Source organism: Anarrhichthys ocellatus, unplaced genomic scaffold (genome assembly GCF_004355925.1).
Source record: "Anarrhichthys ocellatus isolate YVR2014 unplaced genomic scaffold, GSC_Weel_1.0 scaffold40, whole genome shotgun sequence".
In the NCBI taxonomy this organism is placed as follows: Eukaryota; Metazoa; Chordata; class Actinopteri; order Perciformes; family Anarhichadidae; genus Anarrhichthys; species Anarrhichthys ocellatus.
The window spans coordinates 5076948-5100055 of record NW_022280070.1 but is presented as its reverse complement, the minus strand read 5'-3'; the positions used below and the strand labels follow the sequence as shown (position 1 = coordinate 5100055).

Here is a 23108-nt window from a genome sequence, read left to right as displayed (position 1 = left end):
CATGGAAACCGAGGTGTGTCTGCGGGGCCAGATTTTCACACGCTGTGTGGTCCTGCCTTCAGAGGTGAGGAGAAGATGAACCTCACCCTTCGTCAACAGAACCGGAGAGTGTGTTCTCTAGAATCTCTGCGGACTGCCGATTTGCTTTTTTCTCAGAGAATGACTCAACACAGCGAGAGAGAGCAGAGGAATGGACTCTACGTTATTAGACCTGAGGGAGCCAATGGCAGGCCAGATATTCCCAGGAAGGCGGGTTTCACAGAAGAGATGAGTCAGCAAATATGAGCAAGGATGCAATCATCCCGTCAACAGACGGGTGATTTCACAACGAAAACAGAGTGCATGCTCTGATGTCCGAAGATGAGAGGAGTGTGGGGGGAAAGGGGAAGAACCAAGGAGCGGGGAAAGTGAAGGTGGGAGAATGATCTGTGGAATTCTCCATCCACATCCTTCTGTTGTTATTGAAACAATTTGGGTCAGAAGAGCCCCCCCCCACACCACCTTCCCCTCCTGGCCTGAGGATCTCCCGAGCACACACTCTGCGGCCAGCTTACAGTGATTAGCCAGGCCTTCCTCTTTGACAGGTGCACCGTCACGCTCTCACAAAACCGGGTGAACCCCCCCCCCCCCCGCCCTGCTCCGTCACGACAGATAAAAGATACCCTTGGAGCATCCCTCGGCCAAGTTCATCTCTTTGTGAAGACAAACCAGCACTTGAGGTGGAAAGATAATCAGGCCATACGCAGAAGTTAAAGTCTAGATATTTCTGTCCATTTCATTCCAGATGATGCTTTTCTATATTAGTATTGATATGAAAGTCTAATATATCTTCCACAATTCATAAATTCATAAATCTTTGGGTTAACCACAGCCAGTGGCATTTCCGTCAGTGGAATCACATAGAACCAATATGAATTACCAAGTTGAACGTTAAAACATTCAAATAAAGCAGATATTAGACAGACCGCATTATGTTTCTTGAGTTCTGCGAAAACCACCTTTTTTCTCCAATTTAAATGCCCCGTAATTACTTTCAGTCTCAGGGAATCAACTTTGGTTTTTACAGTTGTAAGCACTTAAGGAAAATTATATTCTTGGCACCTGAATTCTACTGTGGCACTGCTCTGCTTCCCAGGTCCACACCAGTCTGATTGAAAAAACACCAGCAGCAGCAGCAGCAGCACTGTGGCAGGCTCACTGGTTGGCAGGCAACACGATACAGAAAATGCAGAGAAGCCGTAAGAATCGTAAAAAAAAAAAAAAAGGAGAAAAAAAATCCAGACATTCCGTCTGTCTGCTTTTCATTTTGCATTCTACATGTACAGTATGGTGGCACTGCTTACTGCGGACGTGGGAGTAAAATAGGAGTTTTATGGTTAAGATATTAAAGTGAGGAAAAAGAATAATAGTGATTGTAACCAGTCGAGACTTTAGCGCCGACGGCAACAAGACAGAGAGTAGAGATACCATCCAGCTATGGTGTTTAGTGAGCATGCGATACACTTTCAGATGGATAGCATTATGTATGGTGAGGAGATTCAGTTGGGACAAGCAAGGACAGGCTCTTGCATATTACAGGTTCCTGATGATTTCAATGAGAATTTGCACAATATCATGTACGAATACCAGTCAATAAAACCTTTTATCAGTTTAGAAGTTGCTCTTCTTACTGCTTATCATCGTCGACAGGTCAGGTCGTACACCTTCCAGTCATTTAGACACAAAGTACTTTAAATGGCCAAATGCCTCACATTAAAGAGAGTCCCAATGAGTTTTGGTGCCTCTGCTGATCTCAAAAAACTGTCCCACAGATGCAAATGTTCACTTTTGCATCTTATTTTGCATTCAAAACTTCCCAGTTTGCTGTGGCAGCTGGAAAACATGCTGCATGTGTATGGTGAAGTAGGCCAGAAAGGAGAGAGTGGTAGCTTTGAATAACCAAATACATTTCGGTTCAGCTCTCTGCTTTTTAAATATGGCCCAGGCCTTTTTTTTGTAGATGCAAAGTGGCCCACTCGGAACGATGCCTATCATTACACATGTTAATGCGGCTGCTGAAAAATAGGGAAATGAATGTTGCAGATATGACAGTTAGCTGGCAGTGGCATACATCGTGTACTTCCTTGTTCTGCTGGAGAGCAGTTTGGTTGTTTGCATGTTTTTACCCCCCCTCACACAACACTTAAATATACATGATCACAAAAAAATGAACAAGAATTAGGTAACATTTCCTGTAAATATGATAAGGACATAACATTATGTACAAGATTGCACACTTTCTGTCTGTCTCTCTCTCTCAGGCACATGCACAGAAAGTAATATTCTTCCTTGTTTGTGCTGTTTTCTAAACACAATATCCTTGCGGACCCCCTCCCTGGACTCTTAACCCCAACTCCCCAGCTGTGTCCCAGGGAGGTGAAACCCAAACCAAAGCACAGAGAGCTCTCTCAACTCCTCAACCTCTCAACACATCCTCAGCACGACCCTTTGAAAACAAACCACGCCGGCAAGCCCCAGTCTCAAACTCTCGCCTCATATGTGAGCACACATGCCCTACACTCCGCTGGGAGCTCCTTGGAGACTTCCCCGCCGCCGTTCCAGGAAGCAGATGTGAGAATGGCAGCAGTCGGGGCTGACACTTTGCTAGGCAATGTGGATACCGTTACTCTCGCAGCAGAAGGTGTGGAGGAGAGGTGAGATGTCGGGGCATCTTCTGCTGCTGCCCAGTTTAAGATGACACAGCACTAAGCTGAAAGCACGTGATCAGTGCCACATCAACAGCATATGGCTTAATTATGTCAAACTTCAGAATCGTGAGTTGGACGCAGATTGAACATGACGAATGAAGTGATGTAAATGAATGTGAATGATGGTAATGGGAGAGATATTTGCCACGAGAAAAAACAAAAAAAAGGAAAACCACTCAAATAATAACTTCCTCACACCCACGAGTGAGCAAAGAGTTGATGAAATATTTAGGGATTTTAGACCAGTGACATGCTGTTGTAACTTCCCACACTCTAAAACATGTGGAGAGATGGAGCTCCAGATGGCTGGAAGTCTGCATTTTTCTGAGATCCACCTTCTAATGGTGATCTCTCTCACACTTCCACACAAACTGTAATCTGAGCAAGTGAGGAGCCCAGAATGTGTTGTTTCTACTATATCAGATGAACCAGGGGGGGGGGGTCTGATAAGAAAATGAACAATAACATGAACCACATGAAGAGTGGGAGCCGTGTTTTCCCAACTGGTGCGAGAGGTGGCGAGTCTGACAGAGAGAAGCGAGTGACAAGCGCCGTGATGGAACTGACATCAAGTCACTAAACTCAGTGCCTCAACATAGCTGCAGCCACATGAATGGGGGAAGACTGCTGACCCATGAAAATAATTGAAGTCATTCAGAAATGATGGAAGAAATGACAACTGGATGATATATTGCCAGTAGAGTTTTAGTTGTTTTTCTCCGAAAGAAGACTGTTGCACAGAGAAAATGAACATATGCTATGCTATCAAAGGGCAACATAGTCTAATGGATTTTGAAGCTGATTGCCTTCAGAGAGAAAGAGAAAACACTGCACATACACACAAAGAAATTTCAGAGGAATCACGAGTAAAACACTGATGAATGTGAAAACGTAGAGACTTGTGCTTGCTCGCAGGACTTTTAACTGGTGGTGATAAGGATGTCTGCAAGTATCTCAAGGCAGGAATACTAAGTGTGTGGGACAGTGGGCTCTTTCAGGGTACAGCCCTGTGGGACGTAGTGTGTATGAAATGACATTCAAGCATTTTCAGGGCAGGACAGAAGGACTTATTATCAATGTGGCTGAATTATTGCTCACACGATGGGGGATGGGTACACTGAGGTGTGGGGGAGGGGGGCGATGTGCGTCAAAGCTCTCATTAAGGGTACAGAGAGGCTTCAGTTGAAGTAACATATTATATAAAGCCGAAGAATAGTTCACAAAGCCCACAGCTTTCCGTACTGTCCAACTTCTTTCACATCTCATCAGCATATTGCTTTTATGATTATCAAAAAGCTTGTTAATGGAACATGATGGCAGAGAGAAAACATTATGCAAAGTTAATACAAAAATTCATACATATTTTGGTTGGTGTTCCCACAGAGACTGTATGTGTAAAAAAAAACAGCAGCTTGTATGGAACTGGAGCTGATTTAGGGGGAAGATGTGACCATAGTGGGACCATAGTTTTTCATTTTTTTTTACTTCAATGCCACTTCTGTGTGTCTACAGTTCTACAGCATCTCCAAGATTTCTCTGGATTTGAGAAAAAAATAATAACGAATCAAATCTGTATCCGTGCATTTTATGTCCCCGTGGTCCAGCATAGTGTGTCCCCTGCAGAAAGGACGGTGTGACATGTGATCCGTTTTCAACAAGAACAAGAGCATTCGCCTGCAGGACTTCCTCTCCTCTCTTTCATTCCTTTTCTCTCTCCATCTCCTACCACCTCTTTTTGAGCTGCACAAAGCCGGATGAGGGTCATCTTACCAATGTCCCCACTGCGATGCAGAAATCCAACATTTTGGCAGCACCCTACCTGTTAACATTTCAACTTCACAAAGCTGACAGGATCTTCTTCTGCTTTCTCCAACACTTTCACTGACCTTGTTATAACTGCTGTTAATCATCAAGAGCCACAACTTAGAAGCACGAGGCCTTAGAGAGGCAGCACTTAGGGCTATGTTTGTGTGTTGTTGTAAGTATTTGTGTTGCTTTTCTAACTTTCTGCCAACAATCTCCCACCGTATGAATGATTCCAGTGATGCACACTTGTTTGAGTGGGCAGTATTTCCACCGAGGCAGTCTCTTGACATGTGCATATTGCTGTATTGCTGTTTGGTGGGTGTTGCTGTGTTTGTATTTTGACATGGTATAATGTTTGTTTGTGTGTGTGTGTGTGTGTGCTGGGGTGGGGTAGGGGTGCTCTGAGGATGTGTGTGCATGTGTGTGTGTGGGTGGGGGAGGGAGGCACAGCTCTGCAGCCTGATATTCTGGGAACGGCAGGGTGGCGTTGTTGACCCACCTGCTCCCTTCTCTCTTCAGCTGGATCTAGTCGAATTTCAGCAGCTGCATCCCCTCACAAAGCACCTCTTTGTAATCTTCCCAAGGCGCACAAATACAACTGCAACCAGGAGAGGAGAGAGGAAGGAGGAGGGAAGATGGACAGTGGAGACAGCAAGAGGAAAAGGGCGGTAACTGTTCTGCTTCGTGTGCACCAGTTTCACCGGCAGATCACACTGTGTCTTTAAGTTTAGTTCCAAACAGTAGCAGGCACCCTCATAATGGAGTCAACCCCCCCCCCCCCCCACACACAAACACACACACGCACACACTTTGATGACATGACCATACATTCATACCTATGCACATGAATGTATGCGAAAGTGCATCGACAAGTGAAAATTATTTAAATAAGCAGTTTAAAAATGTTTATGCAAAGCATCTTTGCAAATGTATGCCCTGAAACAAGAAAAAGAGAAAGCAGCAAGCTTCCTGGTCGATAGAAAGAGCTGAGAGCTGAGACGTGTGGCCCATTTGTTTCCCATTAGTGAAATTTACCCCTGGCACTCTCACTTGCAATGGATCTCACACCTCTGGAATACGTATGTCACATGTCATTTTGCATGTCACACTGAAAAAGCAAGGCGTCTCCTACCTTACGCTCAGCCATAAACCCAGTTCAGTTTAAGCCCTGCTCTCCTGAATTTGCATCCCCAAAACAAGGCCCCATTCCCCCATCCTGTCTCCAGCGATCGGTCCCTGTGGCCCGAACCCAGACTCACTGGTGGCAAAGGAAAGGAGACGTCATTAGGAGATTAACTACAGCGGCCCACTTTACAGCCATCATAAATATATGTACCTGAGTTTGAGGTTATAAACGCACCCATGAAGCAAGAATCTGGCTGCTGGGTGGGGGGGCCGAGGTCATTGGTTCTGATTAAGTTTGGTACCAAATTTTTCAAAAGCACATGTGGACAACTGATGGGCTACTCAAATGGTCTACATGTGCTGCATTTATTCCAACACAAACATGCATGTGCACATACACATATAAATGCAGTACATAAACAATTTCCCAATTTCTCCTAATTAAAAGGATTCTGCTGTTTTACCGTTAAATGCATAGTCTGGCTATAGAGAATCATATCATTGTCAAATTATAGATGATGAATTTATCCCCAAAACCAAACAGGGCAGCTCAAAGCTCTAAAGCATAAATGCAATAATCAATCACATAAACCGACAATGACATATTCTTAATATAAGCTATAAAAGTCGGTCGAGTTTTGCACAGCACCATGAAGCAGCATCTTGTTAAATGTGGGACCCTATAGCTCAGTGGATTTATATATTCAATGTTAAATGGAGCCAAAACTGTCCCAGGGGCTGCCATTAGGAGACACAAGAGGTGGGTGGAGCAGGGACTGGGCTGCTTAATATGCCTGCAATGGAAATGTTTGGTTAAAACAAAACATATTGAAATTACAAGAAATAAGGATGTTTGAAAGTGGACGTGATGGAACCAATGAAGAGACAGAACAGAGACACACACACAGACAGATGTAATCCAAGGTGAGTGGAATCAAATGTTGTTGATATTCTATCTTCTGTCGATATGTAATTTCATCTACGCACTGATAGTCCTCAGAGCTGAACAGAGTCACTAGTCAGTAGGGGTTAGACACTAAAGGTGACTCTGTCACCAAATTATGCAACACAGGATTCTCTTTTTAAAGTGTCAGTTATCAAATAGAAACATCATAAATAATGTACGATAAAAGTGGTCAGGATTGGCATGAATACACAGCAGAAGGTGGACGAGAGAGATACATTTCCAAAGCAAGCTACTTTTAGGGAAAGTTAAATTCCTCTGTGAATGAAAAGGTCAGACTCGGTGGTCGACTGAAAGGACTCTTTATATCTTTGGTTGTGCAGAAGTACTTCCGTGGTCTCTTTTGTCCTAGCTCGAGCTCTGCACCTCTTTAAAGGGAGCAGGAAGTGACCCTGGTAACCTTGGACTCCCACAACATGTGACCTGTAGCTGTGCACCAGCATGCAGTCATGGCCAAAACTTCCCACAACAACCCAATAAACTCAACACAAATAACCTGCTTTAGTTTTAACATCCGTATTCAAGCGCTAGTTTACCCATGAGCGCTGTAAGCATTGAGTTATTGATTCGTCTTCATATGAAGCACCTGAAAGCTACAGCATGAGACGCTCTTTTCCCTTTATTGCTTTGCATGTCTGCAACAGCCAAACAAACAGTTGGAAATAGTGAAGTGGCTACCAGGAAATACCCTCTACCTACAACCAGTGGAAACGGTTAACAAGTGCTTCCTTCTTTCTCTGCCTGAGGCAAGTGATGTCTGTGTGACAGTTGGTAGAGAAACCTTACAGCGTGTTATAGATCAATGTCAACTTAAAGAGGAGGATGACATATCCAGTCATGACAGGTGAAAGAACAAGGACACCATCCACAGATCAAAAGCATTACAGTGCTTTAACAATGTATCATGTCATCTTTATGGACAGGATTTTATTCATCTAATCGATTTTGTTGTTTGTTTTTTTGGCACACTGACTTGGTGCTGGCACTAGTTATTTTCATGACACAGCCAGTGTTGGGCAAGTTATTTGAAATGGTTAGATTACTCTAAACTCCGTCAAAGCCTCAACACACACACACACACACACACACAGCATCCTGTATTTAACACATGTTAAACGAGCAAAAAAAACCAAGACAGTCTGGTTTACATTTTTGAGGTGTTAACAGACCATCAACAGCTAGCTTAACGTTAGCACAGCAGAAGTCCTGTCCTCGCAGTGAAGCTGGGTTCACACACTCTCCAACTGAACAAAACCAGCTTATTCCTAAATGAAGGCTCACCCGTGGCTAACATTAGCAACCCAGGGACTAGCTGGTGCACTGCTCCTCTTTCCATAGAGGCCTCCACCTTTTTACCTTTCCACTCCTCACCATCGTCCAGCTGACAGATCATATAAACTCGACCAAAGTAAAAGCAATTATGTGTTAATTGAAAAAAGAAGCAGTTGTTACGACAGGATGGAGGGCTTCTGCCCCGAACCAGTTGAGAAAGTGCAATGCTAAGCTACATTCCCATGGCGATGACGTGTCAGGCAGCATGATTTCGTTTGAGCCTTTTTGACAACAGATCTGAGGCTATGTGCTGTGGCTGACCGTGTCTGCGCATGGTGCTAATCTCTGGATAATGTTGCCATGCTGGTTTCTCTGGTCAGTAAGGCGGACCCTGACAGGTGTTTATAGGGGAACATGGATACGCGTTGACAAAGGACAGCATGTTATGGAGGAGGATGGGAAGAATAATGTATTTATGCAACCTTTTGCACACGACGCCCCCAAATTTGGGGGCTCTCGGGCTGGGGGGGGGGTAGCAAATATCGTCCAAAAAATGGTCATATTGATAGCAAATATTGTGCATGTGTACATTTTATATACTGGATTAAACAGCAACGTATGGGCAACACTATCATATAAGTCACTTTTTACACACTCCAAACACAACTATACGCTACTAATATAAGCAACTAGAAAATGTGGCATAAAACCACGTATTCCTGGCCACAAATCAGCGTTTTATTTACTGCGCTTCGATTTTCGAACAACAAGCTAACGGCTAAACGGCTAATCAATACATTACAGAGCATTAGCATTCGACGCAGAACCCATAAATGCCTTCGGTTTTTCTCTCCGTGAAACCAGTACAAAGCTGTGAGCCAACAACAGCAATACAACAGTTCCCTTCACTGGAAAAAATCATAAGTATCTGCTCACCTTTATGAAGAATCACGAAAATAACGGCGATAATTATCCGGTTCAAAGCTAGAAACATTGTTGGCAACTACATCCTGTCTGTTTCTCATCTGTTTCCTGTAGAAGGGGGGTCAATCTAACTTGCTGGACCCGTGGGTGGGTGGTCAGACTTTTGGCGAATGGAATTTTACGCTCGGGGATGCGCGGCACTTTTTGCATCTTTACTCGCTGAAAGTTCTGTCAATCAACACCCAGCTTCGACGACCGCCTTCCTGAGACTCTGACGCGTCGAAGGCGGGCTCATTGACTGAAATCGACCGATGATAGGCTGAGCTAGACTCCCATACACACACAGCAACTGGAATTCAGACGAGAACATCCCATGGATGAGAGCCAGAAACAGGCTCTGAGAGGACCCTGGCTCTCAAAATGATGCCAAACGGCTGTATTTGGATGTATTGAATAATATGAGTGATTAAAAAAAGTGAAATATATAGTTATATCGTATATAAAAGTACAATGTAAGAGCTGCAACAGCTGGTTCCAAAATGACGACCTCGCGTGACCTCTCTCTACTAAAAGCCTCTTACTCTTCACTTTATCCCAGCCAACCTTTATTCTAGGACTACTGATCGGTTGTGCTATGATTTGGGAGAGTTTTTAGGCAGCCAGCTGAATTATTTCAAAAACATAATATCAATAAAAGTGCTTTTTTTTCAGGCGAACCGGAATATTTTCAATTTGAGCTGTGTAATATCTTCATGTACTATATTAACCAGCAACATATACACAATATTACCCATCTGAACAATCTCACAAGTGTTAACTGAATTATAGCATCAAAAATTATTAAAATAGACCTTGTAGTTACAGAATTGAAGTCTCTTTAGTATGGGTATGCCATTTTCGAGCAGAGGCCTAAAAATAGGGCTAGTGTTTAATAGACACGCCTTCCTACCCTTAAAAATATCTATATATATATATATATATATATATATATAAAATACTATGTATGTAATATGTACAAAATTGGGAGTCACCTTAAATCGAACACTAAAGCACTAACCAGTTTTGAATGCAGTAAATTAACCAACATCAACCCATGGATATTACCCAGTAACATCATATATATAATGTAATATATTACCCTACAGATTCAGATGATCACAACACACTCTTCATGCAGTTAGCAGCAGGTGTGCTGATGTGTTTTACAGTGTACTGCTTCTATAAGAGGTTACAGACAGGCTGGAGACAGACAGACTAACTGTTGCTCATAAACATTAAACGTCTTGGCTGGTACTCTGAAAGCCTAATTGGAGAATTTGATCCACTTGACCAATTATAATTTTCGTAGCTTATAAATTAGCCCGTGATATATGAACTGTACACAAGAGATTTAGCTTACTGTGCTGTTCTGTGTGCACTGTGCTCACTTGCTACACACTCTGTGTGCGAACATGTGTATGGATGTGCAAATTCTCATCTTGTGCTCATAAAAAAGGAACATAAAAATGAGCAGTGCAAATGGATTTTTATTCTTGTTTTAATTATCGGCAAATAAAAACAATCCACCACAGTTATCTTAATGCTGTGAGGCAAACTTCCCGTAGCCAAACAAGTCCTCTAAATAGTCTCGCTTTTGTAGAGCGGCCTCCCATTTCCCGTAAAAGTCAAGGGGTGGGCTCTCTGTTCTCTTGCCGCCTCGTCCTAAACGTCTACATGTCCCGCACCATCTAACTCACAGGCAAATTAGGGAGATGATTTATGAGAATCAAGGATCAAAAAGTAGACAATGTGGAAGACTCAGCACACCGCAAGTTTTATTAAGAACATATGCCGTGAAGATGAGAGGGAAGAAAGACAGAAAGACGGGGTTGCAGATCACAAAGTGTAAAACAAAAAGAACCCACATACACCCACGCTTCTCTTGGGACAACTCTGAGACTAGATAGATTATGGGAAGTGTCATCCCTGCTAAAGATCCTCTCTGTAGATCCAGGAATGTACACGGAATATTAAATGGAAGTTCACTGATCTGTTCTCCGATAATCAACCCTGAGCGTTACCTTCAGGCAACGTTCAAACAGAAGCTTTGTGTTGACACCTAAAACCATTATGCGCTTCACATACGCATAAAGTGTTCTTCCACGCCATGGGAGTCACTACCCTACCAAGATACCGTCTGACAGTTTGCAGATCAAAGATTTACAGGAGAGCCTCGAGGAAACTGGAGAATGATTTAACATGATCCTTCCCGACCTGCTACTACAACAGCTCCCAAAACCTCTCTGTCCGTAATCTCTAGTTCACATGAACATAGAGAACTATCACAAGCGATACCGCCGCTTCAAAAAACAGTTATATGTCAGGGAGAAAACACTGCAAATAATCTGGAAACACTTGATCTCTTTTTATACTCCTGACATTAAAAACGAGTGTGGCCGAAGGCCAAACACACCCTGAGACGTTTTGGACTAATTGTTTCCTTCAGTCTCAAACACTCCCCCTTCAAACTCTTCAAAACTCCCTTCCTTCCCTCCTCACAGTTCAACCCCTCCCCTCCACCTCTCTGTGTCTACTAATAGGTTTAAATAAAACCTGCAATTGGTCCAGTAAACCCCTCATTATGGTGTTTTAATAGAATGAATTTAGGATAGTGCAGGGTCAGGGGTCAATGGGAGGTCCTAACACACAGCAGCTGTCATGGGGGTCGGACTGTGATTGGAACCAGTGGAGTCAAACATCCCCGGGTCCTCGACCTCACGAAGTAGAAAACCTGGAAAATGCATTTGGCCACAGACCAAAATGGGAAACATCCACCATGCAACTTCCAGAGGGGGTGGGATGAGTAGAGATGAGACAGAAAGGAAGAGGAAGTACATCCATCACTAAAGTTCGCTTTAATGTGTGTGTGAACCTGCCTGGACAATCTTTTCACCTAAAGATGTAGCAATAGCAGGTCCTATATCTTCTCCAGGGCTGTAAAATACTTTTTTCTCTCCGGAGCCTGGATCCTTACCTTCCAGTTGCATTTGCTGCATCTGTACATTTTGCACTAATTGCCTTCTTTCTGAGTGTGTGAAACCAAAGATAGAAGTGGTCTGGTAGATGTGGTACAGGGGTGATATATGGCTTGTTAGCAGCCCAGGAGCTTGTTCCACATGTGGTTAGGCAGTGGTTGGGATCGTCTGGGTGAGAGGGAGGGCATGCCAGTCTCCCCCGTTCACATTGACTCGGTGTGCAATCAGTGGGATTATTCAACAGCATGAAGGCTTGCTGTTTGGGTTTGGGTTAGGAGCGCTGTGGTGGCTGTAGAGACACGGGTTTCCACAGTTGTTGCATGTGGAAATAAAAATTCGATCAGGATTCTTGTGACGCAGAATTTATACATCGTGCACAAACGTACGGAGTTAAATATGGAATATACAATATGTTTCACATGCAAATTATGTTGTTGAATACATTTATTCAACTTCAGTTTTTTATGAACTTCATGACATTCATGAACTCCTCATCTGGTTCATCCTAACACATTTATACTGCACAGTGCTGTGGCAATTTATGCCAATTTAACTGCTCGACATACTCCGTCCAATAACTTGGCTAGAGTAAAGAAATGTGCCCATGTGTATAAAAACACAGAAGCAGAGACCAAAGGGGGCAAGATTCCTGTGGGTGACTGTGTAATTTAATTTTGTATGCACATTAGAAGTCAGAGAGTATAATTTACATGTGGGATAGAAGCGACTAGAGCCCAGGAGAAATGAGCCAGCATGCTCTGCTAAGGCCCGAAAAAACAAAAAATGAAAATCTTTACCCTTGTCTTTCCTTTGAGATGCATCTCGCAAAAATAGGAAAATTAAAACCTTCCTTCATTCTTTGGGACACTTAAGGTTCATGCGCGGTTACCTCTCCTCTGTTGTTCCTTCCTTTTCTAATCAAGAGCCCAGAGCCCACAAACTCTGAACAGAGTTTCTCCCCACAATACAGGAAAGCATGAGGGGGGGGGGGCTGGAGTCTGTTTAAGTCTGTCTCCATCTCTCTGCCCAGAAACCAAGACCGGCCCCCAGCTTAGCAGCTTGATGGCAGCTGCCACTCACGTCGGGCTCATCCGGACTTACGTTCAGCCTTTTCAGATGTGATCGATGAGGAGTTTGAGCTTTTGTCCTTCTCTTAATAATGCCGGTAGCTGACTTTACTCTACTGAACCAATCATCAACCAACAGCTATGTTCAAAAATAATGCTTTTTATTTTTTCAAATAATAAAAAAATAAATAAATGTAGCACTATGTTTGAACTATGACACACCGGTTTGATTCATTTTTAAAGTTTGTTTGTCTGTCGGCAGGATACATCAACCCTGACTGAAGTTTTTCCATGAAATTTTGTGGGGAGACAGGACTTGAGCCAGGAAGAGTTGATGCAGTTTCGGTGGTGATTAAGAACAGGGATTCACATTTAACACAAACGCAGATTGTATTGCAAATCCAAAAGGGAATGTTAAAAAGGATCAGACAATCAATCACATTTATGTGTCAGTGATTATGTCTTGTGTGTTACTGCAAATAAATTAATTAATGGAGGTTTCTACTCGCTGAGTGCTTCCTAGTTCATTATCAAAATGAACACCAGCCTTAAATCAGGGAAAGCATGCGAGATAGACATGCAATACGCATGACACATGCGTGAGTCTTCTCTGCTGACACATGCATGCATACACACAGCAAATACTTTTCCATGTGTGGAGCAGGATGAGAGTGAAGCCAGAGTCACTCAAGTTTGACAACTATAGCCGCTGTCTGTTCTCTCACACACACACACACACACACACACGCACACACGCACTGAACTTGACCCAACAGAGTGCTTTGACAGCAGCTGTTAGGCAGGCTGCTCTGGACTGACCAATGGAGCACTTTCATTTTATCGTTTGTGATAGAAATGTTCCATTATTTTGTATGACATGTTTAAATAAAGGCAGACACATGCTCCTTCCTCAGAATTCAAATACAATATATAAAAATTCACTGGAGAAGCCCTTTGCCTCTTAAGCCTATTTGATAATAAAAGCCAAACAATGAAACTTCTTACCTTACTGTGCAAGCGTGCAGTTAACTCTGTACTGCGTGTGAAAGCCGCAGTTCCTATTATTTCCAACCTACAAACTCTCCTTGTCCCTCAGCCACCTGCAGCGTGCATCGAGCAAAGCAAACTGCCGTCCAGCACAAACACACCTTGTCTTTTCACAGGGAGGCCAGTGATAGAAATCATCCCACAATACATGAACACAAAGACACCTTTAACAAAGGCATAGTGATTCAATCTACCCTCTTATCTCCTCTGCTCTTTGTATCTTCAGTGTCGTAAAATAGTATGCTTTACTGGTAACGAGAAGTGACATATGGATCACATAACGGACCGCTGGGACAAACAAACTTCCTCTCCTGAATTCTGGAATTTTATCAAAGCTACAATTGGGCTCACGCAGGCTTGTGATGTTTTTTGTTATCAACACGACACACATTTTAGTCAGAAGTTGGTTCAGGGGTGAGAGTTTTTGAGTCATGATCTTTTTTTTTGGGAGTAGACAGACAGGCAAGAAAGGCTTAATATCACACACTGTCCTTGCCTAAAAAAACATTGATGAATAATTAGCAGAAATTCAGCCATCAGTTATAACTGTGAGAGGGAGGATCATCCTGCATCTTTGACAATGAGATCCGTCAGACTTGATGTTCATTTTGTACTTGCTATAATATGCAACCCTGCTCCAAATTAGTTACTTTGACACATGTGACATTAAATGTTTGGCCAAATCAAAATTGAGTGTTCCGCTATCTGGGAGAATCAAAACCAAAATATCAACTTTCATGCTCTCAGCATGCCGCAACTTTTTCTGATGGTCTATTCTTGTTCAGAGTCAACCTTGATCTCAGATAGAAATATGTTATTTCTAAAAAAAAATCTACTTTTAGCATTTGACATATTTATTATGTCTGGACAGTGTTTATAAAACTCATATTCTAAATAAATAAAATCCTGTATATCAACAGGAAAGTAGCAATATATGATACAATACAAGTACTTCATCAGCCTTTATTGCAATAATATTATTACCAAATGTTAGTTTAACTTATTTACATTTAAATAATGAATGTTACATTTTCAGTATTAATAACAGCAAAATAATAAATATCCCACATGATTTTTATAAAATTGGAGTCATTTCTAACCAACTACATTTCCTTAAAGCATTGTAAAATAATTTTGTGCACAACGTGTGCAACTTTAGTACAAACAATACTGTGTCAAAAATGAAAACAAGAAAGTCATTATAATAATGAAGCCCACGTAAAAGCTGGAACCAATGGGGGCAAAGTGGTGATTTATTCCAGCCAATCCCAGGTGGAGGGTGGAGTGACTGCTTTAAAACTGCAACTCAAGTTGCTGGAACATGTAGCTCATCAGCTCACACAGTGGACCACAACTTTCACGACTGCACCTCCCATGACAGCATAGACAAGAGTAACGAAGACAAACAAACAGGGGAGCAGAAGGAAAACAACGGACTCGTACTGACTAAAATTGTTGAAGGAATTTACTGTGGCGCACCGTGCGTAATAGCCGCACTGGCCACTTTGCTGCGGGCTTCAATTCAGTGGTAACATTTAATTTTTGTTTTTAATTGAAGATTCCTTTTTGGGATTTTCATCCCCAAGGGGCTGAGCAAATAATGTTAAAAATGACAGAGGAGCATGACAAGTGTGGCAGCGACCAGCCGTGCAGTCCAACGGGCACAAACAGCTCCATGTCCCAGGACGAGTCCGACTCCGACGCTCCGTCCTCACCGATGGGCTCCGACGGCCAAGGATCCCTGCTCGCCAGTTTAGGCAAGAAACTGGACTCGGAGGATGACGACCGGTTCCCAGCTTGTATACGGGACGCCGTCTCTCAGGTCCTCAAAGGATACGACTGGTCCTTGGTGCCCATGCCCGTGAGGGGCAGCGGATCTCTGAAGAATAAGCCTCATGTCAAGAGACCCATGAATGCGTTCATGGTTTGGGCGCAGGCGGCCCGCAGAAAGCTGGCGGATCAATATCCACACCTGCACAACGCCGAACTGAGCAAGACTCTTGGAAAACTGTGGCGGTAAGGCAACATTGTATTCTATAAAAATAAATGCAGGGATAAAGAGTTAAATGATATTATTAAAAATTAATAACTGTAGGACACTCGGAGGTCATGGTTGGCTTTGGGCGACAATCATTCCATAAATATGCTCATGTTTTACATAGAAATATGGATTTGACTATATTTAAAAAAATATGTTTGGATTTTAAACTGAAAAATGATTTGAAAAAAAATCTTCTGACCTCTTGACAATAAATAAAAAGCTCTAAAGTAACTAAGGCCATCTATTAATTATATCTTTTGAATTTGTTGTTTTGTTTGATTGCACACATTATAATGTCCTATACATTTTTTCCCCCATAGTTTGCTCTCAGAAGGTGAGAAGAGGCCGTTTGTAGATGAAGCAGAGAGGCTCCGGGTTCAGCACAAGAAAGATCATCCAGATTACAAGTACCAGCCCCGCCGACGGAAGAATATGAAACCGGGCCAGAGCGACTCAGACTCAGGAGCAGAACTGGCACATCACATGTTTAAGGCTGAACCAGGGATGGGAGGACTGGCAGGGATGACTGATGGACACCACCACCCTGAGCATGCAGGTATGACGTCAACATTTATTAGAAAAATAAATAATGTATCAAACATAACTAGTTTGTGAGTTTTATTTTAGTAATTCATTTGTTTCAGGCGGCTGTAAATTGTTTAAATCATTTTGTATTTGGAGTGATGAATCCTCATCCTCACGCTTTATGTCTAATATTTTTTCAGGGCAGCCCCATGGTCCCCCTACACCACCCACTACTCCCAAAACAGAACTGCACCACGGGGTGAAGCAGGATCTGAAACATGAAGGCCGTCGTCTTCTTGACAGCAACAGGCAAAACATCGACTTCAGCAACGTAGACATCTCTGAGCTCAGCACTGATGTCATCAGCAACATGGAGACCTTCGACGTGCACGAGTTCGACCAGTACCTCCCGCTCAATGGCCACGCCTCGGGCTCCTCCACCCTGCCCTCGGACCACAGCCACGGGCAGGCTCCAGTGCCTGGTGGGTCTTACACATCCTCATACAGCCACGCAGGCGCCAACGGGTCAGCGTGGAGCCGCAAGAGCGCCATGTCCTCCTCCACTCCCTCCGCCAGCGAGGTGGGCCAGCACCGGCTCCATATTAAAACTGAGCAACTGAGCCCCAGCCACTACAGCGAGCACTCTCACGGCTCACCATCACACTCTGATTATGGCTCCTACAGTAGCCAGGCCTGCGTCACCTCGGCCACATCTGCTGCCTCGGCTGCAGCCTCGTTCTCCAGCTCCCAGTGTGATTATACTGACCTGCAGAGCTCCAACTATTACAACCCTTACTCAGGCTACCCATCCAGCTTCTACCAGTACCCATACTTCCACTCATCCAGGCGGCCCTACGGCAGCCCGATCCTCAACAGTCTGTCCATGGCTCCTACCCACAGCCCCAACGCCTCCAGCTGGGACCAGCCCGTCTACACCACGCTGTCTCGGCCTTGAGGGGACAAGAAGCAGTCAGTTTGAAACCAGAGACTCATTCAGATTGATGCACTACTAATGAAGGAAGTAGGGGGCAGGTGGAGAAGTGTGTGTAGTAGGCTACCTGTGATCATTTTGAACGTTAAACAAGCAAAAGAGAAAAAAAAAGTGCCTGCTGATTTTATACAAAGTTATATCGTTGCGATTAAAACAGACTTTTTTTCACAAAGACAAATTGTGTTGTTGGTGAGCCAAAACTCCTCCATGAGGACGTGTCGCCTACGCCTACATCCTGTACACCCCCCATCTTTTCCAGTTAAAGATTGCACGTGTGTGCACACTTGAGGTAAAGCAAAGGCCTGCCACAGAGTTGTGTAGGAGAGGAACTGTTTGGCTCAATTCTGTTGCGAAGCAGATGGAGAAGCGGATACATTGGAGAATGTACACGGAACCAATTATGTGAATTTGCAGTCAAATTTACATTAATGGCCCGAGCTATATCGCAGCCATTTGCATCCGTCGACCAGTCTTAACTAAATGGCTCATATGAATCTTATAGTGTCATTTTGGCATAAAAGTCTTACATGTATTTATGTTCATGCATTATTGGGTTTTTTTTGTTCTTAAATAGATAAACACATGTAATGTGGGGTTGGTTATTACAGTACAGTTTGGCTTTTAATGAAAACAAGGTACATGAAATGACAATAAAAGGACCATTATTTTAATTCCATTCCATTGAAGACCAAGTTCCACTAACATCTCCATTCCAAGTTGCAAGCAAACAGAGCTTGACCAACAGACTCGCACAGGACAGAACAGGTGTCTGCAAGCTATGCTTGGCAAATTGCGATTAGTCATGATCTAGGGTTAAAGGAAATGGGGTAAAATAACACCACGCACTCTGAGTGACGTGTCAGCTGGACCTCCTGTACACGTGGATGAACAGCACGCGGATATATGTGTGCGCACATGCATCTGTGTGAGCGTGTGTCAGGGAGATAAAGTGCTTCTGAATGTGTGAGCCATTTCCTTGGGAAGAGATACATATCTCATGACATGATGAACACCAAATGATAAACAACTTTCCTGAACATTTTCTTTAAAATGCATCCGTTAGTCAAAGAAGAGTGTTTAGGGTTTAAGGAGGAAATAAGAGTGTGTGTGTGAGTGTTTTCCCATATTTATCTCATCAACCATCAAGTGCCAACTCACATGCTGCAGTCTCGCGCAAAACGTTGTTGTGCCTTCTAATGCTTATTGTCAGTATTTCAATATGAAATTGAATGATTAACAAACTTCAGGCAGCACACAATCAGTAATGAACACCAGATATTCCTACAGTTAACTTGCTCCTGATTATATTCTTAATTTGATATCATTCCTTTACAGCCTTGGTTTGTAATGTTCTGTGAGATGCTGTATGAGAAACGTACGGAGCATCGCGCTCCAAGTTTTGTCCACAGGACTGTGTTTGTATATTATTCCGGTGTATAATTTTGAGAAAGGCTGTGAAAATGATCACTGTTCCATTAACTAGAGTTTCATTCACACTTGCACAGCTAACCCATACTCTGGCCATTTTTTTAAATAAAAAGATAATTTTTTTCTTGATATTTGTCTTTGTCATTCTTATTTTGCCTCCGTTTTTAGTTTCAACTTCATATTGCTATTTGTTCTTAAAAACAACTTGTGTATAATAAATAAATAGAATAAATTGCATTAAAGTGAACATGCTTATGGGTCTACCTTCGTGCTGGATACCAGTTGTATCTAACATCTGTACAGCTGTGAGACCAGTGAGACATTTAGGGAAGTATTCTCAGTTTTCCAAAATGACTAAGTAATTAAACCTTCACCTTAATTTAATTGGATGCTGCTCGAAAGTGGACATGCAAGTCTATTGACTTTTGAAAAATACATAATTTGGTGTTGAGCCATCTCGTGAGTTTTACATTTTTAATCTTTTATATATATATTGAAAATAAAACACGTGGCAGTCAACAGCTTAGCGCCGCTTCCATAACCTTCTGACCTGACAAGGCCTTAAGTTAACACGTTATATGTGGCTATAGACGTATGTACCAAAACATTACGCTCAGATTTTTTCTTTAAACCACGGACAAGAGAGAAATGAGGAGAGATCCCAATCTCTGCTGGTCCAGTGGGTAGAACGCTCAAGTTGGCCCTGGCATGCATGCCAAGCAGCCGTCTCTAACCAGCCCAGGGAGAAGCCAAGTGCCAGGGCCGCGCTGCTGAATTTTAATGATTCATTATGCTGTGGAGGGGTCCCATTGTGTCCCTTTATCCGGAGAGCTAGAAAGGAATTAATTGGACAGAAAATGGAAGGGCAAGGGGAACTGACAAGCCATTAAGAGGGTGCTGAATGAACGATTAGATGCACATGGGGGAGGATCCCGATCCGCCCCCCCCCCCCCTCGCTGTCTCATATCACAGCGCTCCACAAACAAAAAACACAACAAGAACAACCACAATAACCACCCGACCAAACTGTAGAAATCATATCAGCGCACTTAATCTGTAGATAATAAAAGAAGATAATACCACAGCAGATGGGGTGTGGGTGGCTCAAGAACAACTTGTTGTTTTTCTTCCCTCAAAGACTTTTTTTTTTCATCAGTGTTTGCCAAATACTTTCAGGAGGAACTCTTGAGAAAGAACAGGAGTGAATAAAAGTGAGGCAAAAAGGCTCTTCAGGGTGCTTGGGTCCCGTTTCCCTGGAACTCGTCCACAGTTTCTGATTGGGCCTCTTGAAAGCCCGACTGTATATAGCTGAAAAAAATTAAATGGGGGGTTGGGCAACTTCACTGAGTTACATCAGCAAAGTATACTGAATGAAGGAATGAATGAATGGACATTTTTTACACTGCAGTTGCAACTTTGCCAGAGAAGAACTGAACATTTATGACACAAACTCACATTGGGCGAAACCACAGTGCGCCATGTATATGCTTCTACAAACTCTCCCACTCACATATAAGCAGAAATTGGAAATGAAATGTAATTTGGAGTAATTTCAACATTGCCACACTGAGGCTGTGCTGCATTCCAGCTGTCACAGTTACTGTTTACAGAGGGAGGGCGTTATTGGCCAAAGTGGGAGTCGCGGTCTTGGACCCAGAGGACACGAAGGGGAAGGCGAGATGAACCCAGAGAAACTGGTGCTTCCACCACCTGACCACATCCCATTGTTAGGAGCAGGATAACTCGCCTGGTAATAGTCTCATCCTGTTTAATGAGCCTGGCTAACTCGGGGCATGTTTCGGGGAAAAGGAGGGAGCTGGGAACTGTGAGAATGCGAGGTTGATTTGAATGGGAAATGAAGTGGACATAAAGCATGTTTATTGCTTGTCACTGGATGTGCCCAGCCTGAGTCCACTTGATGCACCGAGTCCATCGCATCTAACGGCTCAGTGATGGCATTTAAGTTTGTCTACAAACAGAAGAAAATATGTTCACAAATGATCAAATGAATTGTATAACAGATGAAGTTATGTTGATGTGAATTTCTTTTTGTTCACCTTTATTATTGTATGTTGCTTCCCCCACAACTGAAATGTATTCATTATTCTCATATATTTGGGTGATGCCTTCAACACTTTTGAACTAAAGACATTGTACTTTAGATTTCTCTAAGAACTTTGCAGATAACATCGTGACTAAGAGGTTTGCATCCAGAACTTTACACGCTTTATAGAGCAAGTCAACATGATACATTTGATCAATTCTAGCTGCTCCGCCCAAGTAAATGACTTCATGAGTCTTATTTTGCCTCGTCTCCCTGTTCTTCTTACTAAATAAAAGGACTCTATTAAATTACTGGTGTCTCCCGTGTTTGCTGGCCAGGCCAAGCAAAACAGGGTGCAGACAGAACCAACTTTTACTTCCCCTATTCCTCACGGATGGGCCCGCACAGAGAAGGGAGGGAAGCACAGTGCCAACACTCTGGCTCTCGAAAGGCCATTAAATTAATGGCGGCTTCTCCAAGGTAATCTACGATAGGCCGGCAATAACTAAATCAACCAGTTCATGTGAGGAACCTGACACTAACTTCAATCAGTTTAGCTACTAGAATGTCTGAGAGGAAAAATAGAGCTTTTTGTCTCCAAGTGTCTGGAAGTCCAAACTATTACAGTTTTGGTTTGAATGTTTATAAAGTTGCAGTTTGTTTGTACTTTAAGGATTGAAATATTTCTTGGTAAATCAAGAGGGATCAGTAAATAAAGCTATTTGAAATCATTGTAATCAGTAAATCTAAATTCTTGGGCTACGATCAGGCATGAAAAAAAAAAATCCATTTAGATGTAAATCTGTCCCAGTGGAGCGACTGATTATAGTTGTTTACTGAAAAGATAATCAGACCTGGGTCTAACACTATTGCAAATATTTCTCGGTGGCTGTTTCAACCTGCTCCGAGTGCCAGATGGGTAGGGATTACTGCACCACGGAAAGTTTCTGGTACTAAATCACATAAAACACAAACAATTCCCATTTGGTAAAAAGTACACACACTTATAAAAGTATAAAAACAAATTAATTAATTATTATTTTCCTAAAAGTGGGGGTTATCAGCTCTGTAAAATGGTGACAGTGATGGTGTTGAAACAAACAGCCAACACAGGTAGAGTGTTGCTAATTTATTTTATTTTTTTAAAGGAAGAAAAGAAATAAAGGAAATTGAGAAAAAAAAATCTGCAACAATTTGACATCTGGTCATGTTCTGTTCTCTGAACAGTTGTCCACAGTCTTTCGCTATCTTTTTTCATTTGTTCTCTCCTTTTCACTTTTTCTTGGCACATCTCAATTGTGAATGGGGTGGCAACATAGCTGCTCATCTTCTTTCCACAGCTTTGAGACTTGTTGATTCGTAACTATGGCTGTGTTTTCATTGTCACAGCTTTCTGCTTTTGTTGAACTGTGGCACGGTTCCCTCGTCATGTACTTTCTCCATCTTTACTTGAAGTTGTCTCATCTTAACCTTCTTCCCTTCACACTTCCTGTCTCTCTCCTCATCACAGAGACCCTTTACTCTCCTGTTTTAGTCACACTGGAAAGATAGTAGATTATTGACAGTCCTTAATATAATATCTCTTTTTTCCCTTTGAAATTTAAAATGCAAAGAAGTACAGCTATTTAAAATAAAACAAATGATCTAGTTCTGCATGTATGTGAAAATCAGCTGGTTGCTGTAAATAAGAAGCCTTCCAGAATCTGAATATGGCCATTATTTATATCTTACAGTCATTTAAAGTGACATTAGTGGGGACTTGAGGATTGATGATACCCTCAATCAAGTTAAAATTGTTAATTCAATGGAGGAATCTTACATTTGCTTCCCCAACACACACACACACTCACATTGTTACGCTGCCCCACAGCCCCCCAGCACCCACACAAGTTGCACTGCTCCGTCACCGATGACACAGAGGGAAAGAGACTGAGCCACCAGCATGTGGGATCCTGTAAGACCCTGGAATGTGGAGTGTGGGAGGAACATTTGACACAATTTTTTCATGCTAGTGATGCACAAAGGTAGTAGAGGTAGAGACAAAACTAGAGGAGAGAAGTAAGCAAAATAGGATGGAGAGAGAGAGAGAGAGAGAGAGAGAGAGAGAGAGAGA

General features: G+C 42.7%; 2 protein-coding genes across 2 annotated transcripts in view; one reads left to right on the top strand and one right to left on the bottom strand.

The window, feature by feature from the left end:
- LOC116394492 (ras-related protein Rab-26) overlaps positions 1-13995 on the bottom strand; it is a 78993-nt gene extending 64998 nt beyond the window's left edge. Inside the window, exon 1 of the mRNA XM_031867610.1 lies at positions 13925-13995. The gene's annotated coding sequence lies outside the window, so the exon portion shown is untranslated. The remainder of the gene's footprint in view (positions 1-13924) is intronic.
- A 1310-nt stretch (positions 13996-15305) lies between these two features.
- LOC116394696 (transcription factor Sox-8) lies at positions 15306-19080 on the top strand. Its single transcript, XM_031867965.1, has 3 exons — positions 15306-15982; positions 16328-16563; positions 16733-19080. The coding sequence occupies exons 1-3, from the start codon at positions 15567-15569 to the stop codon at positions 17485-17487; spliced, it is 1407 nt and encodes a 468-aa protein (XP_031723825.1). The 5' UTR covers positions 15306-15566; the 3' UTR covers positions 17488-19080.
- Positions 19081-23108: the final 4028 nt, after the last annotated feature.